Source organism: Pollachius pollachius (assembly GCF_949987615.1).
Source record: "Pollachius pollachius genome assembly, chromosome: 15".
NCBI lineage: Eukaryota > Metazoa > Chordata > Actinopteri > Gadiformes > Gadidae > Pollachius > Pollachius pollachius.
The window spans coordinates 5922637-5937932 of NC_136948.1; the positions used below are offsets into that span (position 1 = coordinate 5922637).

The window sequence follows — 15296 nt, forward strand, 5'->3', positions numbered from 1 at the left end:
TTAAGGGCCAATAAAGTTCTGGCCGTTGATTCAACTCCCTGTGTTTCTGTAGTGATCCACTTTGAAGATGGGAGCCAATGGCTGTACAGGGTTTTTTAGCAGCGTATAGGTTTACAGTTTCAGTGTCTAGGCAGATCCCCCTGCGCTTCACGAACGTTATGTGAATGTTAAACCGAAAGCCTCCAGAAGGCAGTTAGAAGTCTAGGCTTTTACAGATTTACGCAATCTGTACTTTTAGTTCCCTAACTCCAGATTGTCTATAACCTCCAGGCGCTTGTAAAAGGTTCCAGGTTCGATCCCCAATGCCCCGACCCATACCTCAAGACTCACTTGTTCAGAGTTCACCTGCACTCTGCATAGCCTCCCCTATTATGCATTTAATGTATGTTGTACGTCCTGGCACTTAAAAATAGAACTTAACATTGTGTAGCATCATAACCTAGCGGTCTTTGTGTACGGGGAATGGGTTAACCCAGCGATTGTAAGTGCTTGGCACTTGGTTCTATGAACATCCTTACTGTACCGATAGTGATACATTGTTTATCTTCTTCTGATAAACGTACTTATTGTAAGTCGCTTTAGCTAAAAGCGTATGCTAAATGCCCTCAATGTTAATCTACCTGTTCCTGAATTACTTCTGAAGAGATTCAAAGTGTTTGTGAGTAAAACGCGTGGGGGTGAACAGGAGCAGCAGAATAAAGAAAACCTCTCCTCCCAGACAGACGGGGGCGCTGCAGCAGCTGGGCAGCGGCCATGTTGGAGCCACCCTGGGCCACGGAGGACTATGGGACGACAGTGAGGACAGCGAGGGCCCCTGCAGCACAGTCTAGGGGCCCCAAGGGAACCTGGGGAAAAACGCTGTCACTTGTTGGGCTCCGCATGAACTCGGGGTTCGTGGGACGTTTGAAAGGGGGATTATTCTGAAATGTTTGGGCGCTGACTTGGGTGTTGAGTTAATTACGTTTGCATGCTGGGATGAGTTTACCTGCAAGTTTAATCCAGATTGCATTTGTTTACGTGCGGACAATAAAAATACTTTTTAGACCAATGGGGATTCAAACCATTTCCTTTGCACCTGAAAAAGCTAACTTTAACCCAGACCCTTCCATTTCACATTGTTCCTGACTATTCAGGGCATTGACTTGAAATACTTATTTAGAAGATTTTAAATACGTTGTGTCTTCTTTCAAAAAGAGGCTGGCGATAAAACCAACTAACGTATGGTTCTCCATGGAGCAACGACACTAAACACACCACCATAGTTTCTCATCTGTCATTTTGTCAAACATTACTAAATCAAAAAACATTGTGTTTATATAAGTATCGTTTTTTCGGTCCAAAGACGCTGATCCAGCTATATCGAGGTGAGACTTTGTGTTGGAGTCACACGGCATGAAATGAACGCAGACGTCAGTACAAAATAAGACTGGGGGGTTTATTCACCTCTTCAAGACCATTAATACAAAGCACAGTTAGAAGGCCACATACCGTCCAATCAACACACTGTTACAGCGCCACCGCGGGCTCCTGGCCAATCACAATGTTCCGTTTTCCATGGGGGGGGGGGGGGGGGGCAACGTAAGGAGAGAAAAGGCGGGTCTAAACTGAATCCGGAATGTTCCAGAAGGGAGGGGGGCGGAGCTAGGAGAGTGATGGGGCTTTGACCAATCGGGAATATTCTGTTGTTTCAGTTAGGGGCAGGGATGAAATGCAATGGGGAGTTTTGACCAATCAGGAATATTTCCCCTAAGAGGGGGCGGGACAAACTATCCACAAGCGCCAACCGCTGAACTACACAGCAGCCCTCTGAGAAGGTCACGGCGAAGCAATGATGGGATATGACATCACTTTGGATCTCTACACCTGACCAATAAGGGTGACTCATGTCGTGGCGCCTTGGTTTTCTCGCACAACCTGAGGTCACGTGACTGGTCATGTGACCAGCAGGCGGTACAATTGTTGGCCTTAATTGTTTCGGTCGGTTTCAAAAATTCATCGTTTTTTTTTTTTTTCATCGCCATGATCCGAGAGTGTGAGTATTTCGAAAACGGTAGCGCAGGACCACAATGCATTGTGTGCATAAACATGAACCCACGCCACCTGGTGGCCATTTCAAACAGTACAGCCTAAAGTGCACAAAGTGTGTTCTCAGGACACGCACCCCCCCCCCGCACTACAACAGACACATATATTGCGTTCCTTGATACATCCCCCCCCTCTTTAATGCGTTCTGTCGTGACCGAGCCTTTACAAAATCAAAGAGACACAAAGAAGAAAAAGGCAGTTAGTCTGGTGTGTAAAGTGGTGGAGTAAAGCAAACGCTCTGTACATTTCCATTGCTTTAAAACAAAGAAAAACTAAAAGCTAAAAAGGGGAGATGGGCAGTGGGGGGTGTTGGGGTTGCAGGGTCACAGAGGGTGGGCGGGGGTCAAAGGTCATGGCTTATTCTCAGTGAATAGTCCCAGAGTGCGAGCTGGGTTTGGGGGATTGTCTGTTAGGTTGTCACGACGACCTGCGTGGGGCCGTGGTCGACGTTGTGCCGACGGTAGCAGCATCGGACTGTTAGGCAAAGTCTGACGCCGCCGCCGCGAGACGGAGAGACCGTCAACGAGAGAGAGAGAAACGTCACTTTATACAAATCCTAATCGTTAGTGTATACATGTTATATATACACGCCCACACACACACACACGCACACACCCGTACACACACACACTGTATCCACAAACATGTACAATTCGTAGTGTATAGTTTTGTTCTCAACATTACATAGGCAACTTTATTATTTATTCTTTTTTTTTTGCTTTTTTTTTGCTTTTAGACACCTTTTGCTTGTTGTGTAAAATCCAAAGAGAAAGTAAAAAGGCACATCTGTTCAGGATGCAGGAGACCCCACAGTCTGTCCGACATTAACACAGAGAGAGAGAGAGAGAGAGAGAGAGAGAGAGAGAGAGAGAGAGAGACAGAGACAGAGACAGAGAGAGAGAGAGAGAGAGAGAGAGAGGAAGAGGGTGAGAGGGAGATACAGAGAGAGTGAGAGAGAGATCAAGAGAGATAAAGAGAGAGAGAGAGATGAAAGAGGGTGTGGATTTTCCTCATTTTCAGTTGCTTTTCTCTTGGTTTGTAGTTCCTTGAAGCCGCCACCGGAGGGCACTGTCCCTTTAGTCCCAGACTTTGGTTGGGAGACGGAGAGAGGAGGCACGTTAGGGGGGGGCGTTGGGCTTTAGTTACATAGCAGTCTATTCATACCAACGAAGAAGAGGAGGAGGAGGAAGAGGGTGGCTGGCGCGGTAGCGTAGGACCGACCACACGGTCCACTGTGAGACCCAGGAAGGGGCTTCAAGGGTTTTAAGACATCACCTTGGCTTCTTGAGAGAGGAGACACACAGACACACAACGTCCTGCTCCGGGGGGGCGTCTCCGGACAGCGCTCCAGTCCAGTCAGACCCTTCAGCGCCCCGTGTAGTACTGCCCCCTGCTGGCCCCGGGGGGGCAGTACTACACCTCCACCTGCACCACCTCCCCTCCAGCAGAACCCAAGGCTGCAGGGAGGCGGGGGCAAGTCACCTGACCCCAATACCAACAAAGACAAAACAGCCTGATGTGCAAATGGCGTCCAGACTCTGGCCTCGTGTCCTTCCTGCCGAGGCACCCCTAACCAGGGGTCAGAGGTCAGTGCTGTGGGTTTTTTGTTTTCTTCTTAAAAAGGCAACGTTTTGGGGAGAAGAGGGTGGCTATGGGCAGGCCTGTTTGAACACACACACACACACACACACACACACACACACACAGGGATAGACGGCTAGAAAGAGAAAGCTAAAAAGACAGACAGACGGACACACATGGGGAGTCAGGTGAAGAGAGAAACAGACAGACAGACAGACGGAGACAGACAGGCCTGATGACTCCATCTCCCTCCTGTTCAGTCACAGTGCACAGTAGCGATAAAGGGGGCGGGTTGTTCAGTGTTGCACCGGCCAATAGGATTACATGTCTCGCTTTTTGCCCCCAATGATGTCATCTCTTTAAAAAACAAAACAAAGACACAAAACAAAAAAGAGAGAGCAAAATCCCTTTCCCCCCTGCATAAAATAAGACTTTGGCCATGTGTTGAGTTCGTAGAAAAACATTAACAGTAAAGGTGACGCGCTACTCGCCGCTAGCTCCTCGCTAGCCACCGCTAGCTCCTCGCTAGCCCCTCGTTAGCTCCTCGCTAGCCCCGCACGCTAACCCCCACGGCGGGAGCAGGGACGTGCATCGAGAGTCTGAGCCGCCAACATGGCCACCATCATGGCAACCGTCATGGCCACGCCCCCACGCTTTCCCCACCTCAGTGGAACGATCCAGAAGAGACCATGTGACTCCTCAAAGGGGGGGGGGGGGGGGGGGGGGGGGCGCGCTACAGAGGGCGCTCTCCACGGGAGAAGCGCAGAGGCTTGTTTCCGTGCACACACACACACACACACACACACACAGACACACACACACACACACACGAAACAGCGTCTGGGGGCCCCTTATGGGGGCGTGGCTCATTGGCACTGAGGGTTTGAAATGTAGGCGGAGCTACGTAACCCCTGAGAGGCGGGGCTCTTGAGCCGACGGGAGTGGGAGGAGTCAGGCGTGGCGGGCGGAGGAAGGCGAGGGGGTTTGGGGGAAGGGGGCGTGGCAGCAGCATTCTGTCGTCTATCGGTCGATCAATCGACCAACCGATGGGGTCGACCGGCCCCGATGATCCGACCAATCCCGAGCGCACTCTGCCGTCCGTGGCCCCTCCCCCCGCCCTCGTCGGCCCCCCTCCCTGTTAAGAGTCCGTCCGAGAGAAAGAAAGAAAGAAAGAAAAAAAAACGAAAAACAAAATCAAAACCACTGGAAAAAAAAACCGAATCCGGAACGGCCGTCTCATTGGCTGCTGTCCGTGTTCTCCACCAATGAGAGCGCCTGGAAGGCGGGCTGCAGCGGCTCCCTCTTGTACGTCTTTGGCGGGAGCTTGGGCAGCTGGGGGGAGGAGTTGTGTCGCGGCGGGACGGGCGGGGCCGACGCCATGGGGGGCGGCGGGCACAGGCTGCTGTGGCTGGCGCTCAGCGGGCAGCTGCGGCGGGGCACCCGCGGGGAGGGGGTCCCCGGCGGCGTCCCGGGGGAGGGGGGCAGGCTGCCGAAGTCCCAGTGGAAGCGGCCCACCGGCGAGGGCTGCACGCTGGGCGGGTAGTTGATGAAGATCTCCGGGGGCCGGTAGGGCACCGGGGGGGGCGTGTCGGGCAGCGGGTCCCGGGGCGGCGGCGGCGGAGGGCTGGGCAGGGGCCCGTCGCCGGGGGGGCCGTTGTGGAGCGGGGCCCGCGGCTGCACCCGGGGCAGGGTGGGGGGCAGCCGGGGGGGGATGGCGGGGGGGAAGTCTGAGAGAGGGCCCATCTGGGGGGGGGGGGGGCGCACACACACACACACACACAGTAATGAGTTAAAGTTGTCTCATTAACAATATTTACATTTTTATAAAAACAGGCTTTTACTACAAGTTTGACTGAAAGAAACTTAATGGAACCAAGAGCTGCCCGGATCTAAAGCACACATATCTAAAATAAACAATGTGTCGAGACACAGAACAGAGGAGGAGGAGGAGAGAGGAGGAGAGAGGAGGAGAGAGAAGGAGAGAGGAGAGAGGAGGAGAAGAGGGAAGGAGAGGAGAGAGGAGGAGAGAGGAGGAGAGAGAGAGGAGGAGAGAGGAGGAGAGAGAAGGAGAGAGGAGAAAGGAGAGGGGAGGATAGAGAACAGAGGAGAGAGGAGAACAGAGGAGAGAGGAGGACAAAGAAGAGAGAAGGAGAGGGGAGAACAGAGGAGAGAGGGGGAGAAGGGAGAACAGAGGATAGAGAGAGGAGGAGAGAGGAGGACAGAGGAGAGAGGAGAACAGAGGAGAGAGGAGAATAGAGGAGAGAGGAGGAGAGGGGAGAACAGAGGAGAGGGGAGGAGAGAGGAGAACAGAGGAGAGGGGAGGAGAGAGGAGAACAAAGGAGAGGGGAGGAGAGAGGAGAACAGAGGAGAGGGGAGGAGAGAGGAGAACAGAGGAGAGAGGAGGAGAGAGGAGAGGGGAGGAGAGAGGAGAGAGGAGGGGGGAGGAGAGGGGAAAACAGAGGAGAGAGGAGGAGAGAGGGGAGGAGAGGAGAGAGGAGAACAGAGGAGGAGGTTCCATCGGCAGCAAGCGCACGCAGCGCAGCAGAGGATCATGGGTAGGAGCGGGGGGGGGGGGGCTCACCTTGGCCTCGGACATGGCGTCCTTCCTGCGGGGGGGGAGGGGCGGGGGCTTGAGTGGCTCCTCCCCCAGGTGGTGCAGGGCGCCGCAGGACGCCGAGTGGAACTCTGCAGTGGAGAAACACAAACACCCCCTGATGAGACCCACTGGGACGGCCTCAGGGTGACCCCCCACTGTGAGCCCTAGATGTGACACCCTGACTGTGACCCCTAGATGTGACCAGACCCCGCCCCCCTCCAGACCCCGGCCACATATCCCCGGCCCCCCAGACGGGTGGTACTCACTTGAAGGAGGCAGGATGACGGGGGCGAATATGGAGTTACCTCCTATAGGAGTCAACAGACACAGAGAGGGGCTTTAGAGGAGGAACTGCCAGCCAGGCTGCCCTGACGCTGCAGACTAATACTGAAATATTCATATCTAATTATTTAATCATAAATATCTGATCAATATCAAATTACTAAAATATACAATTACTATTGTAATTACTTTAAATACAATGACTATTAAAATAAAATGAATACTTCATTTCTTAGCGAAATGAAATAAGGTCAGGTAATTTCTTATTTTTCTGCGTGCAATGGCTGGGATGTAACGGGCTGGAGGTCAAAGGTCGGAGGTCAGTGGTCGGAAATCAGTGGACGGAGGTCAGGTGCTTGAGGGTCAGGTGTCGGAGGTTAAGGGGTCAGAGGTCAGGTGTCAGAGGTTAAGGGGTCGGGGGTTAAAGGGTCGGAGGTAAAGGGGTCGGAGGTTAAGGGGTCGGAGGTCAGGGGCCGGAGGTTAAGGGGTCGGAGGTCAGGGGCCGGAGGTTAAGGGGTCGGAGGTCAGGGGCCGGAGGTTCCGGGGTCAGAGGTCAGGGGCCGGAGGTTAAGGGGTCAGGGCCCGGAGGTTAAGGGGTCGGAGGTCAGGGGTCGGAGGTTAAGGGGTCAGAGGTCAGGGGTCGGAGTTTAAGGGGCCGGAGGTCAGGGGCCGGAGGTTAAGGGGTCGGAGGTCAGGGGCCGGAGGTTAAGGGGTCAGAGGTCAGGGACCGGAGGTTCCGGGGTCAGAGGTCGGGGACCACCCACCGTAGGAGCTGCCGAGGTCGGGCTCGGTGAAGACGGAGCTGAGGTCGGAGGAGGCGGACTGCGGCGGCGTGGGCGTGTTGGGGGAGGTGGGCACTGAGGCGGAGGCGGGCGTCTCCAGCTCCGTCTCGGCGATGCTGCGGAAGGTGATCTTGTGGGGGGGCTCGCGTTCCAAGGCCACGGGGTGCCCCTTCAGGGTTCCCGACGTGGAGGTGCGGACCGGCCGGATCCCCGGGGACTTGAGGGTGTATAGGGTCTTCCTGGGCTGCGGGGGGGGAGGGAGAAGAGGGAGGGAGGGAGGGAGAAGAGGGAGGGAAGGAGAGAGGGAGGGAGGGAGAAGAGAGAGAGAGGGAGGGGAGGGAGGGAAGGAGAGAAGGAGGGAGGGAGAAGAGGGAGAGAGGGAGGGGAGGGAGGGAGGAAGAAGACGGAGGGAGGGAGAAGAGGGAGGGGAGGGATAGAGGGAGGGAGAAGAGGGGAGGGATAGAGGGAGGGAGAAGAGGGAGGGAGGGAGGGAGGGAGAAGAGGGAGGGGAGGGATAGAGGGAGGGAGGGAGGGGAGGGATAGAGGGAGGGAGAAGAGGGAGGGAGGGAGGGGAGGGATAGAGGGGGATAGAGGGAGGGAGAAGAGGGAGGGAGGGAGGGGAGGGATAGAGGGGGGCAGAGGGATGGAGGGAGGGGGAGGTGAGACGGAAGGCTGAAGGAATCTGACCACCTTCTGGCCATACAGGACCCAGATGTTAAACCAAGAAGTGGAGATGTTCACTTACCATTTTTCTCTTACCGATACCGATTCCTTAACTTGAGTATGGGCCGATACAAAGTATATACCGATACAGCATCTAGCATTGTGGCTACCGATAGCACTTGTTGTTAGTGAAGGGTTCTCTTATGATGACAGCAATTTATAGTCGGCTCACTTGCTGTCGAAAAACCTTTTCTTTCAGACCTAGTTCATTTTCATTCAAGCGTCTATGCATCTGTGTTTTTCCGACTTCGTGGCTCTAACGCACGTAGGTCGGAGCTGACGCGTTTATACCTAAAACGAACGCAGCATAACACCGCACGCGTTTGTGATGTTCTCTGCCTGTGTAGTAAATGAGCTATTCACGTGTATCGGATCGGCGCATAGACTTGCGTACTCGCCGATACCCCATTTCAGGCAGTATCGGAGGAATTTCCGATATTGCTATCGGAACAACTCTTGCAAGTAGTACACCCTAACCTGAACCATTGTTAATGAGTGTGTTTCGTGTTATGGGCATGTTCTGTCCTCATGGACAGAGACAGGAAAAGTGAAAGAGAGAGAGGGTGGGGTGGTTCAATTGGTCAGTTCCCTGAATATGAGGGAAACAACCACTTCAGATTCTTCTGAAACTTTATACCATTTTCATGGGAAAGCGGAGACGCACAGATGTGTGATTCAGCGCGGTCATTTGGCATCCACTCTGATTTCCACTAAGCATTTATCTGGGAAAAGGAGGGAGTTCCTGTCGAGAAATGACGAAGGCCCATGATTGGAGAGACACAAAGCCAGGGAGAGGATCCGGCGGAGCGGCTTACAAAGCGAGGAGGCTGCCTGCAGTTCCGGGGCTCAATCTCCTGGGACTTGTTGAACAGGTAGTCGGAGAAGTCCTTCTCGCTCATGTTGCCCATGGGGTTCAGGTTCTCAAAGAACCTCTGGGGAGAGAGGGAGAGACCGCAACAGGTTAGTCCGGTCCAGGAGAGTGAAAAATCCACTCCAGGACATTTTCTTTTGTAAAATTTGCCTTCCTTTTCTAATTAAAATCTGCTTTCCGTTTTTTTTTTTAAAGGCATGGTTTAAAAAGAGTATTTAGGGTACGGGACACAAGCTACAGAGCACATCCTGTGGACATCGTTGAGCGAGATGCCTGACCCCTACCTACTGCTTAATGCATTAGGGTTAGGGCCCCTTAGTGTTAGGGCTGAATAGTATAGGAGAAGAAACCGCTGTAGAAGTGTAGCGTCATGCCTTTAAGGCCATAACCAGACTATGGTCAGGCCTCCATTTTAGACGCAATGCTCTAGTCCGAACCGGAAGATTTTCTGTTATGGACAACAGGAAGCAAGGGTACGGACAAGGATTTAGCATTTTCGATTCCTGAATGAACGGAAAGTCCTGCACCTGCTATATGACTAAATCATTTTTATTATTAATTAGCAGATTAAAGCATCTGCTTAATCTAAAAATAAAAATCATTTCGATAAAATAATGCCGCTAAATGCAGAAAAATGTAAATTGAATCACAGCGACAATAATCAATAAAGTAACAAACGAAAAGCCAAACGACCGAGCACCACGACACACAGCCGGTCCGTACGCCCTGGGACGGGGGGGACGGGGGTCGTACCTGGACGTCGTGCTCCTGCTTCAGGCAGTAGGGCTGGTTCTGGTACTGCTGGATCTCCCCCGTGATCTCCGCCACTTTCCGCCGCTTGCTGAAGTTGATGAGCTCCTTGCCGTGGCGCTTCAGGTGGTCCGGGTTGCCCTCCTCCGTCTTCAGGATGTTGGTCAGGTAGATACCTGGTCGCCGTGACAACGGGGGGAGGAGGAGGAGGAGGAGGAGGGGGAGGAGCAAGAGGAGGAGGAGCAAAAGGAGCAAGAGGAGGGGGAGGAGGAGGATAAGCAAAAGGGGGAGGAGTAGGAAGTGGGGGGAAGGGTGAGGGGGAGCAGGATGACGATGAGGAGCAGGAGGAGGTGGAGGAGCAATAGGGGGGAGGAGGAAGAAGGGGGGAGAAGGGGGAGCAGTAGGAGGAGGATGAGGGAGAAGAAGAGGTGGAGGCAAGGTAAGTTGAACTATCCAGTGAAGTGTGTGAGAATCCGTTGAGAACATCAGGTGAGGTAGAACCTCCTGATCAGGTGAGGTGGAACCTCCTGATCTGGGGAGGTGGAACCTCCTGATCAGGTGAGGTGGAACCTCCTGATCAGGTGAGGTGGAACCTCCTGATCTGGGGAGGTGGAACCTCCTGATCAGGGGAGGTGGAACCTCCTGGTCTGATCTGGCCTGGCGGTTCTTACCAAAGAAAGGCACGCATGGGGGGTTGATGGACTTGAGCTTGGCCAGGTACTTCTTGAAGTGGTCCTGGCTCAGCTCCACCGCCTCCTCCAGGATCTTCTTCTTCCTCTCCGGGACCGCCTGCAACGCAGCACACCGCCGTCAGGAACCCTGGACCCATCCCCCAGGACTGTGTGTTCCTGTGTGTGTGGTTTGTGTGTTTGTGTTCGTGTGCTTGTGTGTGTGTGTGTGTGTTTGTTTGTGTTTGTGTTTCTGTGTGTGATCTCTGTGCGAGTGTGTTCTCCGTCTTCAAGTGGGTTCTCTGTGTGTATGCGTTCTGTGTGTGTGTGTGCGTTTGTGTGCACCTCGAAGGTGTGGTCCAGGCGGTACACGGGGACAGAGTTGATGGCGCTGACCACCTCCAGGACGCCGTTGAAGTTGTTGAGCTCCTGGAAGACCTGCAGCACCTCGATGACCCGCGTGAACACCGCCACACGCTCGTCCAGGTTCTCCGCCTCCACGATGCACCTGCACACGCACACACACACACACACACACACACACACACACACACACACACACACAAAAGTAAACCTTTTTGATACAGCTCAGAACAAAATATTGTATATATATATATATATATAATATAATATAATATATATATTAAATATAAACAATAGGAACACTTATATGCATTAGAGGGGTTAGACTATCTCAGTGTTGGCGAAGCATCTTCCTACTTAAACTGTTGCTTGTTCTGCCACCATGTTGGGTTAGACTATCTTGGACTGTACCATCACCCTGTGGACCAGAGGGGGTCTGGACTGTACCATCACCCTGTGGACCAGAGGGGGTCTGGACTGTACCATCACCCTGTGGACCAGAGGGGACCTGGACTGTACCATCACCCTGTGGACCAGAGGGGACCTGGACTGTACCATCACCCTGTGGACCAGAGGGGACCTGGACTGTACCATCACCCTGTGGACGAGAGGGGGTCTGGACTGTACCATCACCCTGTGGATCAGAGGGGACCTGGACTGTACCATTACCCTGTGGACCAGAGGGGACCTGGACTGTACCATCACCCTGTGGACCAGAGGGGACCTGGACTGTACCATCACCATGGGCCCAGAGGGGGTCTGGGAGTGGTGGGGACTCACTTCTCGAACCACAGCGTGAGGTTGGTGGTGTGGCGGATCATGCGGAGGAGGTTGGGGGAGTTCTTCTCCTTGTCCTCCTTGGTCCACACGCTGCCCACCAGCTCTGAGGGTCTCACCGCCCTGAGGAGGAGGAGGAGGAGGAGGAGGAGGAACAGGAGGAGGAAGAGGAAGAGGAAGGAGGAGGAGGAGGAAGAAGAAGGAGGAGGAGGAGGAGGAAGAGGAAGGAGGAGGAAGAAGAAGGAGGAGGAGCAGGAGGAGGAGGAGGAAGGAGGAGGAAGAGGAAGGAGGAGGAAGAGGAAGGAGGAGGAGGAGGAAGAGGAAGGAGGAGGAAGAGGAGCAGGAGGAGGAGGAAGAGGAAGGAGGAGGAAGAGGAAGGAGGAGGAAGAGGAGGAGCAGGAGGAGGAGGAGGAGGAGGAAGAGGAAGGAGGAGGAAGAGAAAGGAGGAAGGAGGAAGGAGGAAGAGGAAGGAAGGAAGGAGGAGCAGCCGAAGCAAGTGGAGGAGGAGGAAGAGGAGAATTATTTAGCATGTTTCAATTCTCTCTTCTGTCCCTTCTGTCAAATATTAATTTCATATGTTTACAATATATTTCTGAATAAATAGTATTCTTTATAACCTTTAAACCCAATTTAGACATTTAGAATAACCTGGATATATCCCAGCTAGTGATGTTAAATTTATAATCTTATCTTAATCCTATCTTTTTCTTAGGTAGTAGTCATTACCATCTTCTATATTACAGACCCTCTGTGGAATGGAGTATATAAATAAATACACCAACACATTTATAATATACACCTGACCCAGGTGTCCTGACCCCTGACCCAGCCTTCCCGACCCCTGACCCAGGCGTCCTGACCCCTGACCCAGGCGTCCTGACCCCTGACCCAGGCGTCCTGACCCCTGACCCAGGCGTTTCTTGCAGCCCGCTCACCTGTACAGCTCTGACTCCAGCAGGGTGAGCTGGCGGGCGATCTCGATGGGGTGAAGGGTCATGAGGTCAAAGGTGTCCAGCTGCCCCGCCCGGCTGATGTGCCACTCGATGGGCGGGGGCGGGCTCTCGAAGGTGATGCTGTGGCTGACGCCATTGGCCTGCGTCTGCAGCTTCCTCTTGATGATCTTGTTGATGGACTCCACCCACTTCCTCATCGACTTGCCTGTGGGGGGTCGCCGACGGTGACGAGAGGTTAGTCTGCTGGTGGTTTCGGTCCCAGTCGAAAAGGTTCTGGGTTCGATTCCCCTGTGGTATCCCACGGCCTATACGTTTCCCTCCCTGAGCAAGACGCCCCCTGGCCCCTCCCCCTAGCTGATGGTCATGACACGTTGCTTCGTCATCTGCTAAATGACTAACGACGGGAAAAAGTCATCTTTGTTTTACAGGGCCACTAGGGTAGCCTTCAGAATGAACAATCCCATTTGTGAAGTATCATGTGTTTTAAGATTTAAGACTTATATTTTTTACATTAAAGACAATTTCATTAGTTTCATAAGTGAACAAAACTGTGGGATGGGTTCACTTTTCCATAATATCTGATCTGGTAGTTTGGTGTGCATGCTTTGCTCGCGGGCACTCGGGTAGTGTGGTTTTAAGAGTGTGAACGGAGCTGACCTCTCAGTTGTATTTTGCTGGTGATGTATTCCTCTAGTCGGCTCCTCAGCTCCGGGTCGTTCTCAAAGTCGTAGAAGTGATGCTCCACCCACTGACGGAACACATTGAGCACCCTGCAGAGAGAGATGGAGACGCTGTCTTTAAAGGACAAAGTGAACACAAGCAACACAACACATCCGCTGGACCGCAACAGCTTCTGGGGACAGAGAACACACTGCTTGGATCTTATGAACTATTGGGGACCCAACAAAGAGAGTCCATCTTTAAACACTGAGAACACACTGCTTGGATCTTATGAACTATCGGGGACCCAACAAAGAGAGTCCATCTTTAAACACTGAGAACACACTGCTTGGATCTTATGAACTAGTGGGGACCCAACAAAGAGAGTCCATCTTTAAATACTGAGAACACACTGCTTGGATCTTATGAACTAGTGGGGACCCAACAAAGAGAGTCCATCTTTAAACACTGAGAACACACTGCTTGGATCTTAAGACTTCATGGTGACCCGGCGACATACTCTCTGCAATGAGGAGTCCTCTTTGAACACCTACTACAAGACACTCCCCAGACCTTGTTTGTTCTTTGGGAGCAACAAGAAAGACAAAAGCTGAAGGCCACACTAGCTAGATAAATGTTAAAAGAAAACTTTATTGCCCTCTAAAAACTAAGCCTGCGTTTTCCACCACACATTACGTTGCTGCGTCTAAAACGTACATGACCCTGTCATGAGTGCTGGTCTATGCGTGTGTGTGAAAGGTTTGCGTTTTGCCAACCAAAATGTGTATTAAAATGTAATCAAGTTTGTTATTCAGTTGCGACTCTAAACCGCGAGGAATTAAGACCTGAATGTGTTCGTCAGGAACGCTAGCCACCGCCTGGACCACCGGTGACCCACAGGTCACCTGCAGGTTCTAGAGTTTCAGAACGTGGAGGAACATGTGGGGAGAGGATCAGCCTATTCAACTGACCAAATGCTGACACCGAGAGCCCTGGTGTGACTGTTCCTAACCCTGGAGAACATGCTGAGCTGGCGCTTGGGGAGGAACGCTGTGTTATTCTCCTTCCGCCCCTCAAACTGTCGGATCACCCTTGAGCAGGTGGCTAATCAAACACCTGATATCAAATCACTGTCTGATATCAAATCACCGTCTGACATCAAACCACAGGACTCACCATGAAGGACACTGGGTAGAAGAGCCTGCTGAAGGACTTGATAGAAACGCTACCTAAGAACAATGATGGGACTGTACTATCTAATGGTCCTTATTCTAATTCTGTTCTAATCAAGTGTTGTATACTGAGATATCATCTGGTCCAATCGACTGGTTATCTGGTTTTCCTGAACCGGTCTAATCGATGTGATCCGGTTTTCCTGATCCAGTCTGATCTAATGTGATCCGGTCTGATCTGGTCCTGATCCGGTCTGGTCTAATGTGATCCGGTCTGAGCTAATGTGAACCAGTCTGATCCAGTCTGATCTAATGTGATCCGGTCTGATCTGGTCCTGATCCGGTCTGGTCTAATGTGATCCGGTCTGAGCTAATGTGAACCAGTCTGATCCAGTCTGATCTAATGTGAACCAGTCTGATCCAGTCTGATCTAATGTGATCCGGTCTGATCTGGCCCTGATCCGGTCTGGTCCGGTCTGATCCGGTGGTGGTACCTGAGTTGGACCGGCTGCACATACTCCTTCCGGAACCTCTGGAGCTCGGCTGCCATTGGCTGATCCCCGTTCCACAGCGCCTGACGATCCGCCTCCGTTGGCTCCGGCTCTGGGATGTCGATCCTGAGCAGAGACGTTCATATACACAACACATAAACACTAACGCTATACATTCATACATAGAGTCACACTAATGGTATACCATAATATACACACGTTCATATACACAACACATACACACTAAAGGTATACCATAATATACACACGTTCATGTACACAACACATGAACACTAATGGTATGCATTCATACATAGATTCACACTAATGGTATACCATAATATACACACATCCGATACACAACACATACACACTAATGGTATACATTCATACACTCACACTAATGGTATACCATAATATACACACGTTCATATACACAACACATAAACACTAATGGTATACATTCATACATAGATTCACACTAATGGTATACCATAATATTCACACGTTCATATACACAACACATACACACTAATGGTATA

At 52.1% G+C, this 15296-nt stretch overlaps 1 protein-coding gene across 1 annotated transcript in view; it reads right to left on the bottom strand.

Moving 5' to 3' along the window:
• Nucleotides 1-1414: 1414 nt before the first annotated feature.
• Nucleotides 1415-15296, bottom strand: part of sos2 (son of sevenless homolog 2) — a 38327-nt gene continuing 24445 nt past the window's right edge. Inside the window, exons 12-23 of the mRNA XM_079752796.1 lie at nt 14758-14880; nt 13089-13201; nt 12414-12636; nt 11482-11601; nt 10684-10846; nt 10342-10459; nt 9674-9846; nt 8865-8981; nt 7309-7570; nt 6529-6570; nt 6248-6351; nt 1415-5409 (exon numbers count right to left, since the gene is read on the bottom strand). Coding sequence (XP_079608922.1) covers nt 4903-5409; nt 6248-6351; nt 6529-6570; nt 7309-7570; nt 8865-8981; nt 9674-9846; nt 10342-10459; nt 10684-10846; nt 11482-11601; nt 12414-12636; nt 13089-13201; nt 14758-14880 — 2065 coding nt within the window. The 3' untranslated portion in view covers nt 1415-4902. The remainder of the gene's footprint in view (nt 5410-6247; nt 6352-6528; nt 6571-7308; nt 7571-8864; nt 8982-9673; nt 9847-10341; nt 10460-10683; nt 10847-11481; nt 11602-12413; nt 12637-13088; nt 13202-14757; nt 14881-15296) is intronic.